This window comes from Crinia signifera, chromosome 7, assembly GCF_055691185.1.
Source record: "Crinia signifera chromosome 7, ASM5569118v1, whole genome shotgun sequence".
Classification (NCBI taxonomy): Eukaryota; Metazoa; Chordata; class Amphibia; order Anura; family Myobatrachidae; genus Crinia; species Crinia signifera.
The window spans coordinates 1579104-1600155 of NC_139223.1; the positions used below are offsets into that span (position 1 = coordinate 1579104).

A 21052-nucleotide genomic window follows, 5' to 3' on the forward strand; every position below is an offset into this window, starting at 1 on the left:
TCATCCCTCCGGTATCCCGCAGGCCTTTCCTGTCTCCTAGTGATGCTCATCCCTCCGGTATCCCCGCAGGCCTTTCCTGTCTCCTAGTGATGCTCCTCCCTCCCGTATCCCCGCAGGCCTTTCCTGTCTCCTAGTGATGGTCCTCCTCCCGTATCCCCGCAGGCCTTTCCTGTCTCCTAGTGATGCTCATCCCTCCGGTATCCCCGCAGGCCATTCCTGTCTCCTAGTGATGCTCCTCCCTCCCGTATCCTCGCAGGCCTTTCCTGTCTCCTAGTGATGGTCCTCCCTCCCGTATCCCCGCAGGCCTTTCCTGTCTCCTAGTGATGCTCATCCCTCCGGTATCCCCGCAGGCCTTTCCTGTCTCCTAGTGATGGTCCTCCCTCCCGTATCCCCGCAGGCCTTTCCTGTCTCCTAGTGATGCTCATCCCTCCGGTATCCTCGCAGGCCTTTCCTGTCTCCTAGTGATGGTCCTCCCTCCCGTATCCCCGCAGGCCTTTCCTGTCTCCTAGTGATGCTCATCCCTCCGGTATCCCCGCAGGCCTTTCCTGTCTCCTAGTGATGGTCCTCCCTCCCGTATCCCGCAGTCTCCCAGTCAGCCTCCCACAGCCCTTTGTGTCTGTCTCATGTGCCTCCTGCCATTGCTGAGTCTGGTGTGTGTGGCAGTTACATTGTGTTTGCAGCCTGTACTTTCTCCTGTGCCTTCATCCTTCATGTTGGATCTTTCACAGCACCCGGGAAACCCTGGCCAGCGGCCACTTTATGAGTGTGATTAACATCCTGATGCAGCTGCGTAAGGTGTGCAATCATCCCAACCTGTTTGATCCGCGCCCAATCCACTCGCCCTTCATAACCAGCACTATCTGCTACACTGCTCCCTCATTGGTCCTTTATGCTCTGCAGCGACACCCGCTCGAGGCAGGTACAGGGATGGGGTCACATGATGGGCTGTGTTTGGAAGTGCAGGGAGCAGCGTCTGACCGTTCCATGTCTCTCTGTATACAGCAAGTGGATTTGTCCTTTTTTGATCTCATTAACATGGAGGGGCGTGTAAGTCGGTACGAGAGTGACATGTTCCTGCCCCAGCACAAGCCTTGCCGTGCACTTATACAGGAGATCGCTGACTCTCCGGAGCCACCACCGAGGCCTCGTCCTCTCAAGATGAAGGTGAACAGGTCTGTCTGGCATATGGTCATGCATTGTATATTTAGGTCTAACAAATTGTGGGCATTTAGCAGCTTCTTCTGTTCATTAGGATGCTGCAGCCGGTGGTTAAACCTGATCCTCGCTCTGTGGTTGTTAATAGTTCCCGGCCAGTGTCAAGGCCGCCAGACATGCCCTCTATGTCCTTACCTGCCATCCTTCCTCCATCCACCTCTTCTGGAGCTGTCACAGGAGCCCCCGGACCACCACCAACTGCTCCGATTCCACTGGGTGAGACCAGCGACATTTCTGTATCCCATCTTGCTGCCTCCCCTCACCTCTCCGCACCCCCACCATCTCTCCCACCCACCGTGTGTGTCTCTCTCTCTCTCCCACCCACCGTGTGTCTCTCTCTTTCTCTCCCACCCACCGTGTGTCTCCACCCCCCCCACCCACCGTGTGTCTCTCTTCCTCTCCCGCCCACCGTGTCTCTCTCTCCCACCCACCGTGTGTCTCCCCCCCCCCCCCCCTCCCCACCCACCGTGTGTCTCTTCCCCCCCCCCCTCCCCACCCACCGTGTGTCTCCCCCCACCCACCGTGTGTCTCTTCCCCCCCCCCCCCTCCCCACCCACCGTGTGTCTCCCCCCACCCACCGTGTGTCTCTCTTCCTCTCCCGCCCACCGTGTGTCTCTCTTCCTCTCCCGCCCACCGTGTCTCTCTTTCTCTCCCACCCACTGTGTGTCTCTCTTTCTCTCCCACCCACCGTGTGTCTCTCTTTCTCTCCCACCCACCGTGTGTCTCTCTTTCTCTCCCACCCACCGTGTGTCTCTCTTTCTCTCCCACCCACCGTGTGTCTCTCTTTCTCTCCCACCCACCGTGTGTGTGTCTCTCTCTCTCCCACCCACCGTGTGTCTCTTTCTCTCCCACCCACCGTGAGTCTCTCTTTCTCTCCCACCCACCGTGTGTGTGTCTCTCTCTCCCACCCACCGTGTGTCTCTTTCTCTCCCACCCACCGTGTGTCTCTTTCTCTCCCACCCACCGTGTGTCTCTCTGTCTCTCTCACACACCGTGTCTCCCCACCCACCCACCGTGTGTCTCCCCCCCACCCACCGTGTGTCTCCCCCCCCCCCCACACCCACCGTGTGTCTCCCCCCCCCCCCCCACCCACCGTGTGTCTCCCCCCCCACACACAGTGTCTCTCTCCCATCCCCCCCCCCACACACAGTGTCTCTCTCCCATCCCCCCCCCACACACACAGTGTCTCTCTCCCATCCCCCCCCCACACACAGTGTCTCTCTCCCATCCCCCCCACACACAGTGTCTCTCTCCCATCCCCCCCCCCACACAGTGTCTCTCTTCCCCCCCCCCCCCCCCTACAGTGTCTCTCTCCCATCTCCCCCCCCCCCCCACACACACACACACAGTGTCTCTCTCTCTCCCCCCCACGGTCTCTCTCCCCCCCCCCACAGTCTCTCTCTCCCCCACAGTGTGTCTCTCTCTCCCCCACAGTGTCTCTCTCTCCCCCACAGTGTGTCTCTCTCTCCCCCACAGTGTGTCTCTCTCTCCCCCACAGTGTGTCTCTCTCTCCCCCACAGTGTGTCTCTCTCTCCCCCACAGTGTGTCTCTCTCTCTCCTCTCTCTCCCCCACCTCTCCTACTTGTCTCCTCATTTATCTGCTTTCCCATTCCTAGCACCACCCTTGGTCCACCCTCCTGCAGTCTCGTTGCCTGTTGCACATGTAGTGAGCTGTGCAGGGAAAGCGGTTCCAGTGCAGAACTCCCAGCCTGCTTACACCGGGGCTCAGAGGTTTATACTGACTCCGGACATGCAAGCCCGGCTGCCCTGTGAGTACTGGATCTGTAGCGTGTTCTGGAATATAACGTCACACATGCACCCATATAACCCGTGTTGTCGTCCTCCGCAGCCGGAGAAGTCATCAGCTTGTCACAGCTGGCGTCTCTCAGTGGTCGTCCTCTGCACAGTCCATCGGTCACTAAGCCTCTCACTCTGCAGCTGCAGGGGGCCAAACTTACGCTAAGTGGTGCTCAGATGCGTCCGCTAGGTGTGGGACAGCCGCGGCCAGTTCAGGGTAAGAGTCCCTATCTGTCACAGATGGATCCATGTGTCATCTGCCTCCAGTATGTACCTGGCTTATCGAACGTTGTCTATCCATGTGACAGGTAATGTCCTTCACCTGGTCTCTTCTGGGGGACAGCATCATCTCCTGAGCCAACCAGCCCAGCTTGCGCTCATTCAAGCCTTGGCACAGCAGGCAGCAGCTCCTACAGCCTCGGTTCCCTCACAGCTGCTGCAGAACAGCGTCCAGGCGTTGTCTGTCCAGTCCCTGCAGCACACATTGCTGAACAGCGCCAACATGCCGACTGCGGCAGCGGGTATGGCTCCGCCAGGGCAGGGTAAGTCTCTAGCTGCCGTTACTGTCCTGTCTGGGAGGCTGGCATTCGTCACTAACTCTCTCTCATCCTCAGGTGTTGTGAAGATCGTGGTCAGACAGGCCTCCAGAGAAATCCAGGCATCTCCACAGCGGCCTCCTCTAGCTCCACCAGTACGACCACTGCTCCGTGTCATGCCTGGTCCACATTTAGAACAAGCAAACGCACGAGAGGGCTTAGGGGAAAGGACAGGTGAGTAGGCAAATAGAACATGATGGTGTCTGAAACTCTGGCATGCCAGCACTCTGAACCTGACTCTTCTCTTTGCAGCTCCAGTTGTTGCCACCTCCACACTAACGCTGGCAAACAGTCCCCTGCTCATGGTGTCCAGTCCAGCGCTGGCCTCGAGGCTTCCTGCTCCTGTGCCTCCTTGTACAGAGGACTCCCCAGCCCCTCCTATGTCTGGGGTGGCACTGCGACTTCTGGCAACAGGCACTTCTGCCATGCAGCTAACAAACCACCACTCATCCCCTCCCAGACACACACAGAGCCCTGCCCTGCCCAATTCTTCTCCCTGCCCAACACCAAACTGTACCACAGCACAAATTGTAGGGCCTGAATATGGCCATGTACCGTTCTCTACAAACCACACAATCAGGACAATGCCCTCACAGATGCCCACACTGTACAGAATGGTAATGGTCTTCAGAGGCAGGAACCCAATATCTGCATACCTACTACTTGTACTGACAGTGCCCTTTATGTCAATCTGGCGCCTAACCCTCCTTCACCACCACCTTCCAACATCCCAAAACTGACACCTCCCACGTACAACCTAAGTCTTGTACCCGCCCTGCTGGCAAACTCTGCTCCCACTACAGTGTCCAGCTACAACCCCATACCTGCTCGTTTTCTGACCAGCCCGGTATCTCTCCTCACACTGTCTCCTCTACCTTCTACCAACAGTGGCACCGCCCCAGTCCTGTACACGCATCCCAGTGCCACTACTTTCCCAACTACCTCCGTATCTGCCACCCTGCCTTTACTGGCTGCCCCGGTGTCTGGCCAATTCACACCATTTGCTACTCATGTGTCCATGCCATCTGTCAGTAAGAGTTGCAGTTCTACGGTAGAGACTCAAACACCTGCTCTCCGCCCAGTGCTGCATGCCACGGCCCCGCACCCAGTGCTGCATGCCACGGCCCTGCGCCCAATGCTGTCTGCTTCAGTTACGGCCCCGCGCCCAATGCTGTCTGCTTCAGTTACGGCCCCGCGCCCAATGCTGTCTGCTTCAGTTACGGACCCCCTCTCGGTGCTGTCCGCTTCAGTTACAGCCCCGCACCAAGTGCTGTCCGCTTCAGTTACAGCCCCGCACCAAGTGCTGTCCGCTTCAGTTACAGCCCCGCACCAAGTGCTGTCCGCTTCAGTTACAGCCCCGCACCAAGTGCTGTCCGCTTCAGTTACAGCCCCACACCAAGTGCTGTCCGCTTCAGTTACAGCCCCACACCAAGTGCTGTCCGCTTCAGTTACAGCCCCGCACCAAGTGCTGTCCGCTTCAGTTACAGCCCCACACCAAGTGCTGTCTGCTTCGGCCACAGCCCCACACCAAGTGCTGTCTGCTTCGGCCACGGCCCCACACCAAGTGCTGTCTGCTTCGGCCACAGCCCCACACCCAGTGCTGTCAGCTTCAGTTACAGCCCCACACCCAGTGCTGTCTGCTTCGGCCACAGCCCCACACCCAGTGCTGTCTGCTTCGGCCATGGCCCCACACCCAGTGCTGTCAGCTTCTGTTACAGCCCCACACCCAGTGCTGTCTGCTTCGGCCACGGCCCCACAGCCAGTGCTGTCTGCTTCAGTTACGGCCCCCCACCCAGTCCTGTCTGCTTCAGTTACGGCCCCCCACCCAGTCCTGTCTGCTTCAGTTACGGCCCCCCACCTAATGCTGTCTGCTTCGGCCATGGCCCCACACCCAGTGCTGTCTGCTTCAGTTATGGCCCCCCACCCAATGCTGTCTGCTTCGGCCATGGCCCCCCACCCGGTGCTGTCTGCTCCGGCCCCCCACCCGGCGCAGTCTGCTCCGGTCCCAAACCCGGCGCCCTCTGCTCCGGCCACGGCCCCCCACCCGGCGCCCTCTGCTCCGGCCACGGCCCCCCACCCGGCGCCCTCTGCTCCGGCCACGGCCCCCCACCCGGCGCCCTCTGCTTCGGCCACGGCCCCCCACCCGGCGCCCTCTGCTTCGGCCACGGCCCCCCACCCGGCGCCCTCTGCTTCGGCCACTGCCCCCCACCCGGTGCCCTCTGCTCCGGCCCCCCACCCGGCGCCCTCTGCTCTGGCCACGGCCCCCCACCCGGCGCCCTCGGCCACGGCCCCCACCCGGCGCCCTCTGCTCCGGCCACGGCACCCCACCCGGCGGCCACAGCCCCCCACCCGGCGCCCTCTGCTCCGGCCCCCCACCCGGCGCCCTCTGCTCCGGCCCCCCACCCGGCGGCCACCGCCCCCCACCCAGCGCCGTCTGCTTCAGTTACGGCCCCAGCGCCGCCTGCTTCACTTATGGCACCCCACTCAGCACCGTGTGCTCCGGCCCCACAAACAACCCCCCTTCCAATGGCTCCAGCTCCTCTGTTGGAGACTCCTTCTACTCAGCCTTTGCTCTTGGTTCCAGATAGTGACCCAATGCCTTTGCTGGAAGCGTCTGCATCAGACATGTTGCCCCCTTTGTTGCTTAGTAAAGCTGTCCCCTCTGTGCCTGGTTCACCTGCATCTAGCACAGTTCCATTACTGGCGCAGCATCATCATCAAAGGTTCCTCTGCTTAATGTCAGCCCAGCTTCTACCATTCCATTGCTTGCAGCAGCTCCTGAGCCCCCTCTCCTAGCACAGGCTCCTAGTCCCTCCTTCCTCACCTGCCAATCTGCCTCACTGACTTTCACCACGTCCTCTCTTGTTTCACCCACCTCTTGCCCTGTGCCAGCCAGGACTGTCCTGCCATCTGCTGTAGCCCCAGTGCCGCATACCGTTTCCAGCTTCTCGCAATCTCCCCTTCCTCCTCCGCTGCCTGTGAGGATTCCAGCAGCCCAGCCGTCATTACCAGCACCCACACAGTCATTAACATTGCCAGCATCTGCACCAGCACTCCTGCCCTCCATGCCAGCCTCCACTCCAATTCCATTACCCTTGCTGCCAGCTTCAACACCAGCTCCTGTGTCCTCCATGCCTGCCTCATCCCTGGACCCAGCATCCTTGCTGCTGCTGCCTGCACCAGCTCCTGCACCAGTCCTGTCTTCCTCAGTGCCCGCTTGCACTCAAATTTTAGAACCAGCCCTTGTTCCACAGCTGCGTTCCCCAGTCAGCCATCCCCTGATGATCTCAGTGTCCTCCCCCTTAGCGTTGCCCGTAACCTCACCATCATTAGTGGTTTCTGCTTCTTCTCACATGCCTCATGGAGCTGCTCTGCGACCCATCCTGTCATCTGGTGTACCAGACCCTAAGTCTGTACTGTTACCTTGCTCCTCCGGCCTGTCCAGCACTGCTCCACTGTACCATGTATCTAACACCGTACCTGCTGCTCCTGGACGGACAACGCATCGGCTGTGGTCCTGGAGCAGTCTCTGTCGCTGTCCATGGCTGGTCCTCCAGCGGTTAGTGTGACCCTCAGCACACCGACAGAGGCTGACCTCACCCTGGAGGGAGATGAATCCCGCTCCTCGGCTCCTACATCTGTGAGGCCCAGACGTCAGCTGCCACCTCCGCCCCGATCGCCCTTCTATGTGGTGAGTGTGTGTGTATGTGTGTATATAACAGAAGAGGGAGTCCAGGCACTCTCAAACAGCAAACAACAACTCCGGTGCCCTTCAGTCCCCACGAGAGGGGAAAGATATAACCAGATGAAGGAAGACGGCGCTCTGGAGATTTGATAGAAGCTGCACGGCGGCAGATCAAACAGTCAATAAAGAAGACAAAAGTCGGTCTGTGTGTCAACGTTTCGGGTATTAACCCTTTATCAAGACATGTCTTGATAAAGGGTTAATACCCGAAACGTTGACACACAGACCGACTTTTGTCTTCTTTATTGACTGTTTGATCTGCCGCCGTGCAGCTTCTATCAAATCTCCAGAGTGCCGTCTTCCTTCATCTGGTTATATATATATATATGTGTATGTATGTGTGTGTATATATATCTATATAAGGGGGGTAATCGGAGTGCGCTATAATGAGTACCACCTAGCCAGTTCACATATAGTTCATTTCACTGGTATTCTTAAAAAAAATTTCTCTCATCCGTTTTTTTAAAATAAGGAGACTCCTTTTAGGATAAGTGATCCTTTATTCATAAAACCCAACGCGTTAAAAGGAGTCTCCTTATTTTGAAAAAACGGATGAGAGAACTTTCTGATGAGAATACCAGTGAAATGGACTATATGTGAACTGGCGAGGTGGTACTCATTATAGCGCACTCCGATAACCCCCTTTCCTATCTCTGTACACCCCTGGTTCTCACTAACAGGAGAACCGTTTAGGAGGAGCTGCTGTATCCTTAAGATCAGCGCACTACGGAGGTTAACCCTTTATATGTGTGTGTGTATGTATGTGTGTGTGTGTGTATATGTGTGTATATATATATATATATTTTGTGTGTGTGTGTGTGTATATGTATGTGTGTGTGTGTATGTGTGTGTGTGTGTGTGTATGTGTGTGTGTGTATATATATGTGTGTGTGTGTATATATATATATATATATATGTGTGTATATATATATATTATGTGTGTGTGTGTGTGTGTGTGTGTATATATATATATGTATATATATATATCTATATATATCTATATATCTATAGATATATATATATCTATAGATATATATAGATGTATGTGTGTGTGTGTGTGTGTATATATATATATATACATACACACAGTTGTGCTCACAAGTTGACATACCCTAGCAGAATTTGTGATTTTCTGGCCATTTGTCAGAGAATATGAATGATCACTCACAGACGTTTCTGTCACTCATGGTTAGTGGTTGGGTGAAGCCATTTATTGTCTCAAACAACTGTGTTTACTCTTTTTTTTTTAATCATAATGACAACAGAAACTACCCAAATGACCCTGATCATTTACACACCCCATTTCTTAATACCGTGTATTGCCCCCTTTAACATCAATGACAGCTTGATGTCTTTTGTGGTAGTTGTGGATGAGGCTCTTAAATACCTCAGGTGGTAAAGCCGCCCATTCTTCTTGGCAAAAAGCCTCCAGTTCCTGTAAGCTCTTGGGCTGTCTTGCATGAACTGCTCATTTGAGATCTCCCCAGAGTGGCTTAATGATATTGAGGTCAGAAGACTGAGACGGCCACTCCAGAACCTTCACTTTATTCTGCTGTAGCCAATGACAGGTCTACTTGGCCTTGTGTTTTGGATCATTGTCATGTTGGAATGTCCAAGTACGTCCCATGTGCAGCTTCCGGGCCTGATGAGTGCAGATTTTCCTCCAGTATTTTCTGATAACATGCTGCATTCATCTTGCCATCAATTTTGACCAAGTTTCCAGTACCTTTGTAGCTCACACATCCCCAAAACATCAGCGATCCACCTCCGTGTTTCACAGTAGGAATGGTGTACCTTTCATCATAGGCCTTGTTGACTCTTTTCCAAATGTAACATTTGTGGTTGCGGCCAAAAAGTTAAATTCTGGTCTTATCACTCCAAATAACATGGTTCCAGAAATGTTGAGGCTTGTCTCTGTGCTGTTTGGAGTATTGTAAGCGGGATGCTTTGTTGCATTTGCGTAGTAATGGCTTTCTTCTGGCGACCATGGTCCCGGCTTCTCCCCAGCGTGACTCTAATAGCAGGCGGCCATTTTATGATAACAGGACGCCACTGCAAGCTTCCAGGAGGCTCCCCATTCTGTGACAGTCTCCGGACTCAAGAACAGCACTCTTCTCCCGGTGTCCAGACCTGCTACAGCTCCCCCAGGTTCTGTGAGCAGACAGTGGGGTTAGAGCTCGGTGACAGATTAAGCTGTATGCAAGTTAGGCTATAGCGCTCCCTGATATATACCATAGCGCTAACTTCTCTTTCTTTTACTGTCTCTCCTGTCCAGTGCTTCACCCTGGTTTTCTATGTACTATCATCTTGTGTGTACAGTTTTTAACTTGCTGATTGTTGCATATATATATATACATATATATATTGTTGCATATATATGTATGTGTGTGTATACATGTTTGTGTGTGTGTGTGTATGTGTGTATATATATATATATATATATATATATATATATATATATATATACTGTATTTCAATCACAGTTAACTGTAGGCAGTTAAAATCGTGCAAGAAGTGTAATACAAAACTTACACAGTCTGCTGAGGGTGCACTGGTGTGTGATAAGTGCACCCCAGATCCCCCTCTCACTCAAACACAGGGTTCCCCTGCTTGGGCTTTACAGCTCAATGAGGTTATATCACGCCTGTCTTCTGAGCTTTCAGCCTCACAGAAGGACAGAGAAACCTCCAGAACACAGCAGAGAGATTTAACTCTAGCTGTGGAGGGTTTAACTAAAGCCATGACCCCAGAAACTAACCAGCCCACTCTCAGGGCCAGAGCACAAGACTCTCAGCCCCCGTGTTAAAAAGACTGCATACGTAGGTTTTAGACACGGATACAGATGAGGACATGCCAGACCTAGAGGAGGGCGAGTATGCTACTCCAGACGCTGAAGAGCAACTACCCTTACTACAGGCCACCCAGGGGTCAGATTATTGATATGGTAAAGTTAGCTCTGGACATTGATGATGGAGCTGCTTCTCCCAGTTGTCCCTCCTTTTTGGTTAAAAAACAGGCAGCATCTTTTCCTCCTTCTGAGGACTCAGATGAGCACGTGGTGTTAGCATAGAAAAACCCTGACAAGAAATTCCAAATTTCTCGCATGCTGTTGGCATCGTACCCCTTGGCTGGGATTCGGTATGAAATCCCGACGGTCAAAATCCCGACGGTCATAATACCGACAGCAATTGACAGAAAGTCAAAATCCCGACATGGTCAAAATCCCGACATTTAAAATCCCGACATGGTCAAAATACCGACATTTAAAATCCCGACAAGTTCAAAATACCGACACATAGAATGTAGACAGGTGAAAAAGTCAACATGACTTTCGGGCGACAGCTCGCGAGGTCGATATGGGCTTTTCACAGTTTTTTTACCTGAATGTCGACACAGTCGACATGGACACAGAGTCGACATGGACACAGTTGGAAGTCAACCGCAGCCCCTCGCATAGCTCGCTGCGCTCGCAATGCTTCGGGCACGGTGCCTCGCTACGCTCGGCACACTATTTTATTCTCCCACCACGCCCTAGTGGATGGTAGGGCATGAAATACCGCCTGTCGGCACATGTCGGGTCAAGAAACAGTGAAAAACCCACGTCGACCTCGCGACCTGTCGCCCGAAAGTCATGTTGACTTTTTCACCTGTCTACATTCTATGTGTCGGTATTTTGAACTTGTCGGGATTTTAAATGTCGGTATTTTGACCTTGTCGGTATTTTGACCATGTCGGGATTTTAAATGTCGGGATTTTGACCATGTCGGGATTTTGACTTTCTGTCAATTGCTGTCGGTATTTTGACCGTCGGGATTTTGACCGTCGGGATTTTGACTGCATCCCCTTGGCTGCTGTAGGCAGAAAAAGGTGGAAACGCCCCCGGTGGTTGACCCTTCGGTCACACGTCTGTCCAAAAGGACAGTTCTACCGGTACCAGGGGCCACAACTCTCCGAGACGCCTCGGAACGCAAGCTAGAGCTTGCAAGTCCATTTATACAGTGGCTAGTGTAGTACTGTGTCCGGCTCAAGTCGGTTGCTAAGTAAATGAGGCCGTGGGGGTTTGGGCTGCTCAGATTATTACGCACCTAAATCAAGGTGCTGATGTAGAGGTCCTTTTGCAATTGGCAGAACACATACGTGAAGCTTCAGCCTATATGGTGGAGTCCTCTAACGATGTCTGCATCATAGGAAGCCACATTTCTGCACTCTCTATATCAGCACGCAGATCACTCTGGCTTCGACAGTGGCAAGCTGATGTGGAATCCAAGCCGGCTGTTGGCGTTCCGGGCCCGCCGACGTCACACGTGTGTGTGTGTGTGGGGGGGGGGCAGTACAGGGGGAAGGTGCCACCGAAGATGCCGTCACTACAGGGGGAAGATGCCGGGGAAGCGCCGGGCATCGCCGTCTAAGGCGGTGCTGGGCTTCCCCGTGCAAGCAGTCGGGCAGGTACCAGGCTGTCTTAGCGGGGCGCTGCTAGAGGGGCAGGGCGCATTTTGCCCTTTAAAAATCAGGTAGGGCGCAGCGCCCCGCTAAAAACAGCCTAGCGGGAACACTAGGTATAGGTAGCCTGCGAGAGTACTAATCGAATAATTGTAAATGTCGAGTTAAATAACCATTTAGTGTTTCTAAGTCCGCAGTATTCAAAAATCAATGGATAAGTCAATTTATCAATGAAAGATATAAACAGAAAAAAAACGTCTTAGTATCAGGCAACCGTCTCCCCAAAGGTAAGGATTTCAAAGTATAGAATTAAAGTCTCCCGGGTGTGTCACTCCTCCCAGATTGCTTTAGCTCCACTATATATACCTGGATAAAGCAGTGTAGGTTTTAGGTGGTCATAATAAAGTCTCCTTTTTATTTACTGACCTCTAAGCCATCCACTGCCAGCTGCCATCATATGGGTATGGGCTGATAGGTATTGTGGGCAAGCACTTCTGAGTAAGGAGAAAGACAATTTGGGGATATAGTTATAGGCTGGTGTGTACTGTCTCTGGGGTGAGGAGGGCACCCTGATGTTACTTAACAGAGCAGGGATTGCTCCAACCTCCACTCCAGAGATGAGAGTTTGCAGCGAGTAAAAAGAAAGATAGACAGGACGGTGTTACCGTTGTTCCTGTTGCACTGCTGCCATCCATGTGCGGGTAATCCGCATTGGTGGATGGTGAGCTGCACCAGGTCAGGGTAGTGAAACCATCGAGTATAGTGAGCGCCAAGATTCTGCCCTCCCGTGCTGCATGCGCTGTTACAGACAGGGAGAGAAGGTAAGAGGCGGGGAGACAGAGAAACACCTGGTATTAAGTGCGGGTATGCGTCTGTTCTATCATGTACTGTGCTGCGGACGCCGTCGTGCACGGCGGTTTGGTCTGGACGATCGTTTCGCACCGGAGGGCTTTCTCAACAGATATTACATAGTCATATAGTAGGTGAGGCTGAATAAAGACTTGCGTCCATCTAGTTCAACCTATGTTTATAGTAGCTTATCCCTAGTTGGATAGTATGTTCTGATATTTTAAAGACAGATTGTTACTTATTCATACCCATGGATGTTTTTAACCAATAAATGTTTATCCAACCTTATTTTAAACATATTTATAGTGTCTGCCGACACCACTTCTCCAGGAAGAGAGTTCCAGAGTTTGACTGCTCTGACTGTAAAGAATTTTTCTCCTTCCTCCACTAGGTGTCACTGGAGCGTAGACAGTGGGGATAGAAGGGCGACCTCAGGGAGCTAGGGCACTCTATTGTAAATTCAGTGTGGCCAACTCCTCCCCTTCTACTCCCCCCCCCCGGCAGTCTTAGATCGTGCCCAAGGGAGCTGGGCATGTTTCCAGATGCTCCTGGGCAATTGTCATTAGTAGCGTTTATTATTTTGAAGAGCAAGAGGACAGGCTGGCAGTATGCTATCACTGCCAGCCTGCTACGTGGGCGCTGCCGGGGGGACCCGGCCGCCGCTACAAAGCACTGCGCTCGGGTCCCCGGCTGAAGAGACCACAGTCTCCCTGAAGACGCGCGCGCCCCATAAAGAAAATGGCGGCAACGCGCCGCTTCTACAGCCGCTCCGCCGACCGGCCAGCAGACGGCTGTGAGTACTCTGACCTCTCTCCAGTTAGTGGAGGAGGTCAGTAAAACAATAATGGCGGACAGCAGAGGGGTTTTTCTCATGTTAGAAGCCCTGGCACGGAGCGCAGTCGGGAGGCGGGGCTTAGCGCTGACCCCTCCTCAGTAAGGGGGGTAACAGGCAGGGCTCAGAGCCTCCGTTCAGCCCCCTGCAGCGCTGCTGGCGGCCATTTTTAGACATTTGGCGCCTCAGGCAGAGCGTGCAGGAGAGGGCTGTGCAGTAACTGACTCCGGTGACCGTCCTGCATATACTCTACCCAGTCTGTGAGGTACACAGCGGGGGCTAGAGTAGGGTGAGCCAGATTGGGCTGTGCAAAAGTTTGTAGTCTACAGTGCCTTTGTTGTAAGGCAAGTTTGGCCGGGCCAGCTCTTAACCCTTCTTCTGCTGTCTCCCCTGTCAGTTTCACTTCTAACCTCTTGCTGTTGGAAGTGTGTGAGTGTGGTGTTATATCTCTGTTCATTATGGCAGGAGGGAACACCAAATGTAAGGGGAAGTTTACTCCTTCTGCTGAGGGAGTTATTTTCTGTGAGAAATGTGCTGTTAACCCCTCCTCATCCACAGCTCAGGAAGTACCGGTATGGGCTTCTCAGCTTACTGAGGTAATGACACGCTTGGCTTCTGAACTTTCTGCCTCACAGAAAGACAGAGAGCAGGCAAGAGACCAACAAATCTCTTTAGCCACAGCTGTACAGGGGTTAACAAAAGCCCTTGTCCCGCCGGCTTCTGCGGAGCAGAGTCAGGCATCTTTACTGCCCCCTATTCTCTCACAGGGAAGGAGGCAGTTTACTCATGACTCTGGCACTGATTCAGACGAAATGCCTGAGTTAGAGGAAGGAGAATATTACATTCCTAGCGCTGCAGCACCAGAGACTCAGGATCAGCAGATGGCGGTCCTACCGGACCCTGATCCTGTGGTACATGGCTTAGAGGATTTGATTGCCATGGTGAAGTTAGCCACGGATTATGTTGATACATCTGAGACTCCAGCAAGGCCTTCTCTGTTTGGGAAGAGGCCCAAGCAGTCGTCTAGCTTCCCTCAATCGGAGGAGTTAGATGATTTTGTTACACAGGCCTGGAATCATCCGGATAAAAAATTTCAAATTCCTAGGAAATTTTATGTCTCTTATCCACTCCCTGCAGATAGTAGGAAGAAAGTGGAAACGCCTCCGGTGGTGGACCCATCAGTGACTCGTCTATCTAAGAAGACGGTATTGCCGGTGCCTGGGGCCACGTCTCTGAAGGATGCTTCTGACCGTAAGTTAGAACTAACTTTAAAGTCTATTTTCACTGCGGCAGGAGTGTTACAGAGACCAGCGCAGGTAGGATGCTGGGTAAACAAAGCAATGGGGGTCTGGGCCTCCAAGATTTCTGAAGGTTTAAAAGACAACCCAGATCCAGCCGAGCTTAATAGGTTAGCTGAACACATACGGGAGGCCTCTGACTACCTGATGGAGGCTTCGGCGGACATTTGTAAAATGTCCGCACGTATTTCAGCCTTATCCATTTCTGCGCGCAGGGCTTTATGGCTTAGGCAATGGCAGGCAGATGCGGAGTCCAAGCGGGCGGTTGAAGCATTGCCCTTCAAGGGAGAAGTCTTGTTTGGAGCAGAACTAGACAAATGGATCTCCCTGGCAACGGGGGGTAAGTCTTCTTTCCTCCCTTCAGCAGCTCCACCTGCTCCTCGTAAGGCCTTTCAGAGTCACACCTTTAGGTCCTTTCGTCCCCAAAACAGATTTCGCGGTAGATCGAGAGGAGCTTCCGTCGCCCAGAGGGGAACTCGGGGCAGAGGAAGAGAGGTATGGCCACAGTACAGCAGGAGGCAAAGTCCACCCCTAAACAGGCATGACGGTCTTCCCTCCCTGAGGGAGACCCTCCAGGTAGGAGCGCGTTTGAGGCACTTCAAGCATGCGTGGCTTCAATCTTGTCAGGATGCTTGGGTACGGGATCTGGTGTCAGAGGGTTACCAGCTAAAATTCATGTTTCCTCCTCCTCAGAGATTTTTCAAGACAGGTTGGCCAGCTTCTCCACAAAAAGCAATCCTTTTGAGGGAGGCAATTGCCAAGCTTCAAAGGATGGAAGTGATTCTCCCAGTCCCGACGGAGGAAAGGAACCAAGGATTTTATTCTACCCTGTTTCTGGTGCCGAAACCGGACGGATCGGCTCGTCCCATCCTAAACCTGAAACAACTGAATCCGTACCTACAGCCTCTGAAATTCAAGATGGAATCCATTCAATCCGTAATTGCAGGTTTGAGTCAGGGGGAGTTCCTGGTATCCCTGGATATCAGGGACGCCTACCTGCACATTCCAATTTGCCCATCCCACCAGGCTTTTCTGCGATTTGCAGTTCTGGAACACCATTGGCAATTTCAAGCCCTGCCCTTTGGCCTCTCCTCGGCACCTCGGGTGTTCACCAAGGTGATGGCCGTAATGATGGAGATTCTTCGCTCAAAAGGTGTAACGATAATACCATATCTGGACGACCTCCTTCTGAAGGGCTCTTCTCAGGAGGAACTTTTGACAAACATCAACCTGACCAAGAGGATACTGGTAGAACACGGCTGGATCCTAAACTACGAAAAGTCCCAGCTGCAGCCATCGCAGAGGATGCAGTTTTTGGGATTGATCCTGGACACGATACAACTGAGGGTTTTCTTACCGGAAGACAAGATCAGATCACTGCAGGAGTCGGTGCGTCTAGTACTGCAGCACAGGAAGGTCTCAGTACTCCTCTGCACGCGTCTGCTGGGGAAGATGACCGCTTCTTTCGAAGCAGTCCAGTATGCTCGCTTCAGGTCAAGACCATTTCAACTAAATCTTTTGAGGCAATGGTCAGGATCACACCTACACCTACAACGTCTGGTGACCCTGTCCCCGAGAGCGAGGCTCTCCCTTTCATGGTGGCTTCACTCAGCCAATCTCAGGGAGGGGAAACGCTTCGCTCTTTGGAATTGGACGGTCATCACAACGGATGCAAGTCTCCGAGGATGGGGAGCACTGACAATGGACCAACAGTTCCAGGGCCGTTGGACTTGTCAGGAATCCCGCCTACACATCAATATCCTGGAACTCAGAGCAATATATTACGCTCTCATCCAAGCACAACCCCTGCTTCAGGGTCGACTAGTCCGGGTTCAGTCCGACAATGCCACCGCGGTCGCCTATATAAACAAACAGGGCGGCACAAGAAGTCGGACGGCCATGAAAGAAGTAACCCGAATCCTGGTGTGGGCTCAGGTTCATGCGATGGCCATCTCAGCGATCTTCATTCCAGGAGTGGAAAATTGGGAGGCCGACTACCTAAGTCGGCAGGATGTCCACCAGGGAGAGTGGTGCCTTCATCCTCAGGTTTTTCAGCGACTGGTTCGAAAATGGGGGTGTCCTCAGGTAGACCTGATGGCTTCACGTCTCAACCATCAGCTTCCGTTGTACTTCGCACGAACTCGAGACCCAGCAGCGGCGGGAGTGGATGCCCTGACGGCTCCTTGGCCATTCAGCTTTGTATACCTGTTCCCTCCGTTTCCGCTGATACCCAAGATTCTACAGCGCATAAGGAGGGAGAGGGTGTTGGTCCTCCTAATTGCTCCGGACTGGCCTCGGCGAGCTTGGTACACCAGCCTCACAACCCTGCTGGTCGAAGAGCCGTGGCCTCTGCCGTTACAAGAAGATCTTCTCAGTCAAGGCCCTTTCGTCTTCCCAGACTTAAAGCGGCTACATTTGACGGCGTGGCTGCTGAAAAGTCCATCTTAAGACAAGCAGGGATTCCAAGAACAGTAATCCCGACCATGATGAGTGCAAGGAAAGAGGTAACATCAAGACATTACCACCGTATTTGGAGGTCGTATGTGGCATGGTGCGAAGGCCGTGGGGTCTCCACAACGGCATTCAAAAAGGCTAGACTTCTTTTATTCCTTCAGGCGGGGCTGTCTGCAGGTTTGCGTCTGGGATCCCTGAAGGTTCAGGTGTCCGCTTTATCCGTTTTTTTTCAAAGACGCCTAGCACTGCTACCTGAGGTACAAACCTTCTTTCAGGGGGTTTTACGATTGCAGCCTCCGGTTCGCCCTCCGACGGCCCCATGGGACTTAGACTTGGTCCTTGATTATCTTTGCTCCTCGGTTTTTGAACCTTTGGAAGAGGTAGATCTCAAATACCTCACTTGGAAGACGGTTCTCTTACTAGCTTTGGCCTCAGCCAGAAGGGTTTCAGAGCTGGGAGCCCTTTCATGCCGCTCGCCTTATTTGGTGTTTCACTCAGATAGAGCTGAGCTTCGTACATCCTTATCCTTCCTTCCAAAGGTGGTTTCCTCCTTCCACCTTAACCAGCCGATCGTAGTTCCTGCATTTACTGAAGATCCTCAAGCAGAGTCTTTGGACGTGGTGAGGGCCTTAAAAGTTTACGTGGCCAGAACAGCCTCAGTTAGAAGATCGGACTGTCTCTTTGTCACCTATGATCCAATCCGTCGGGGATGGCCTGCATCTAAACAGACTTTGGCCAGATGGATACGGTTGACCATAAGACAAGCATACGTGAAAGCGGCTCAGACTCCTCCGGCTTCCATTTCGGCGCATTCTACGCGTTCAGTAGGACCCTCTTGGGCGGCTGCTCGAGGGGTTTCCATTAATCAGCTCTGCCGAGCTGCTACGTGGTCAGGCAGGCGAACCTTTGTTAGGTTCTATAAATTCGACACATTTGCTTCATCGGCCTCTCAGTTTGGCCGAGCAGTTCTTGGGGGTTCTCAGCGCCTTCCCACCCTTGTTGGGAGCTCTGGGACGTCCCCACTGTCTACGCTCCAGTGACACCTAGTGGAGGAAGGAGAAAATAGGATTTCTGTACTTACCGTAAATCCCTTTCTCCGAGTCCACAGGTGTCACTGGACGCCCTCCTCGGCGCTGTTGCCGACTTACCTAGGAAGGACCTTCTAGTCCTGGTTTGGGGTTTCTTCCTGCTAACTAGTTTTTGTGTGGTTAACTATGTTCAGTGTTTGTGTTATTTCATCACTGCTTGACTCAGTTTCCATGTCTGCATGAATGTTGGTTAAAAGTTTACCTCCTCTTCGGAAGTGTGTTTCTATCTTCCAGCTCCCTCTGGGCACGATCCTTGAGACTGCCGGGGGGGGGAGTAGAAGGGGAGGAGTTGGCCACACTGAATTTACAATAGAGTGCCCTAGCTCCCTGAGGTCGCCCTTCTATCCCCACTGTCTACGCTCCAGTGACACCTGTGGACTCGGAGAAAGGGATTTACGGTAAGTACAGAAATCCTATTTTCTCCTTCATCCACCAGGTGTCACTGGAGTTACACTGGGGAATAGAAGGCGACCATAGGGAGCATGGGCACTTTAAAAAAGATTAGAGTGGCTAACTCCTCCCCTTCTACTTCCCCCCCAGGCCAGTCTTAGTTCGTGCCCGAAAGGGAGCGGACACACTTTTGCTCTCAGGAGCACTTAGAAAAGATTTTTAATTTTTAATTTTTTTTTTTTTTTTATTTTACATTTGCAAGTACAGGCAGATAGCGTTTTACTATCTGCCTGCTTCGTGGGACCTGCCGGAGGGAGCCGCCCGCTGCCCGGGGGTTTGTGTCCGGCTCCCTGGCTGATGAGACCACTGTCTCGGGAGGCAACGGACGCTGCCCTCCAAAGCACGTTGCGGTCCTCCCCCAGCCTGACCGCCGACGGCAGATGCGGGTAAGTAAGCCCGGACGCGCTGTTAGCAGCGGCGTCAGGTTAGAAAATGGCGGCTAGCAGAGGGTTAATTCCTGGCACCGGAAGAGATGGAGCTGCCGGGCGGGGGGCGGTACAAGCGCAAGGAAACTCCCAGCTGCCCCGGCAAACCCAGCATTTAAACACGCGCGGCGGCCATTTTTATTTTTAATACAAGCACCGCTGCTACACGCTGGAGGCTCTTTGCACCACTGCAGTCCCACCAAAGGCTTCAAGTGCCTTCTCTTCTCCGGTGACCGTCCTGCTACAAGCTCTCCCGGTACTGTAGTTACAGTGGGGGATTAAGAGCTTAGAGAGACATTTGGGCTGTGTTCAAAGTGAGGTACTGTATAGCGCTCCCTGGTTATAGACCATAGCGCTGTTTAGACCTGTGGCAGCTCCTCTAACTTCACTGTCTCTCCTTTCCAGTCCTTCTTGCTGGACTGTATCTATACCTACTCTCCTTTGTGTGTGTGGTAGTGTGTAGTGTTTTTTTGTGTCTTTTAACAATGGCTGGAGGAAGTGTAAAGAAGATTGTCTGTAAGACATGTAATTCAAAGTTTACTCCTTCCTCTCCTGAGGTGATTTTCTGTGATAAATGTACTGAAAAACCCTCTGAGTCACAAGTCTCTGGGGTCCCACCATTCTGGGCTGCACAGCTTACAGAGGTCATGACTCGTTTGTCCTCTGAACTTACACAATCTCAGAGAGATAGAGAGACAGCCAGAAACCAGCAAAGTGATTTAGCTTCTGCTGTTCAAAGCCTCAGCAAGGCACTGGCCCCACAGGCTGAATCTCGCCCTTCCACATCACAACCTCCTATACTAGAAAGGAGATGGGCCTCTCCTTTTCACCATTCTATAGGATCTGATGAGATGCCTGATCTGGAGGGGGAAGATGCTTTACCTGTGGGGGATGGCACACAGGATGTGCAAGATGAACAAGATATGGGGGTTGCAGACACTCAGGATCCTGTTCAGGCTTCTCAGGGAATTGAGGATCTAATCCAAATGGTTAAGATTGCCTGCAATGTGACGGATGGGATTGAAATACCCTCACGTCCTTCACTTTTTGTAAAAAAGCAAAAGCTGTCTCCTAATTTCCCCTTAGCGGAGGAATTGGATGAGTATGTAACCGATGCCTGGAAATCTCCAGACAAACGGTTTCAGACACCAAAGAAGTTTTTGCAAAATTATCCTTTACACCCAGAAGGCCGTAAGAAGGTAGAGATTCCACCCACGGTGGACTCTTCTGTATCTAGACTGTCTAAAAAGACTGTTCTCCCTGTACCAGGAGCTACCACCCTTAAGGACATCTCTGACCGTAGGTTGGAAATGACCTTAAAAAACATTTTCTCTGCTGCCGGAGTTCTTCAACGTCCAGCGCAAATTGGATGTTGGGTGAATAAGGCCATTGGGGTTTGGGCGTCACAGATATCATCTGAGGTACGTGACGGCTCAGATCAGGCAACTATTATGCAGTTGTCGGATCAAATTCAGGAGGCTTCCACTTTTCTTATTGAAGCGTCATCTGATGTGTGTGCAGTGGCAGCCAGGATCTCGGCACTGTCCATTTCAGGCCGTAGAGGTCTCTGGCTTCGCCAGTGGCAAGCTGACGCAGAGTCTAAACGGGCTGTGGAATCCTTGGCTTTTAATGGAGAGCTCTTGTTTGGACCAGAGTTAGATAGGTGGATTTCTCAGGCCACGGGTGGGAAGTCACACTTCCTTCCTTCGGCAGCTCCACCCCCATCCAGGAAGCCCACACAGACGTCTTCCTTTCGGTCCTTTCGCCCCTCTAGAGGTTTCAGAGGACGCTCCAGAGGGGGTGCCCCTTCCCAAAGAGGCTACAGAGGTCGTGGCAGAGGTGCAGCCACGCCCACTGTGGATC

At 52.7% G+C, this 21052-nt stretch overlaps 2 protein-coding genes across 3 annotated transcripts in view; both read left to right on the forward strand.

Annotated features, from left to right (window-relative positions):
* The first annotated feature begins 624 nt into the window (after positions 1 to 624).
* On the forward strand, positions 625 to 4348 carry LOC146019711 (chromatin remodeling protein SRCAP-like). 2 transcript variants are annotated; one of them, XM_083152201.1, is made up of 8 exons: positions 625 to 919; positions 1007 to 1172; positions 1253 to 1431; positions 2832 to 2984; positions 3065 to 3229; positions 3321 to 3554; positions 3627 to 3782; positions 3861 to 4348. In XM_083152201.1, the coding sequence occupies exons 1-8, from the start codon at positions 760 to 762 to the stop codon at positions 4346 to 4348; spliced, it is 1701 nt and encodes a 566-aa protein (XP_083008327.1). In that variant the 5' UTR covers positions 625 to 759. The 2 variants fall into 2 exon arrangements, with proteins under 2 accessions (XP_083008327.1, XP_083008328.1); XM_083152202.1 differs by lacking the exon at positions 625 to 919 and having other exon boundaries at positions 1027 to 1164.
* A 2801-nt stretch (positions 4349 to 7149) lies between these two features.
* Positions 7150 to 21052, forward strand: part of LOC146019710 (uncharacterized) — a 45996-nt gene continuing 32093 nt past the window's right edge. Inside the window, exon 1 of the mRNA XM_083152200.1 lies at positions 7150 to 7299. Within this exon, the coding sequence (XP_083008326.1) occupies positions 7150 to 7299 (150 nt within the window). The remainder of the gene's footprint in view (positions 7300 to 21052) is intronic.

Excerpts from the sequence above, each read along its gene's own strand:
- LOC146019711 (XM_083152201.1), top strand. The coding sequence starts at position 760 with ATGAGTGTGATTAACATCCTGATGCAGCTGCGTAAGGTGTGCAATCAT. Across the intron at positions 920-1,006 it reads GCGACACCCGCTCGAGGCAG|TGGATTTGTCCTTTTTTGAT; the intron begins GTACAGGGATGG and ends GTATACAGCAAG. Across the intron at positions 2,985-3,064 it reads CATGCAAGCCCGGCTGCCCT|CCGGAGAAGTCATCAGCTTG; the intron begins GTGAGTACTGGA and ends CGTCCTCCGCAG.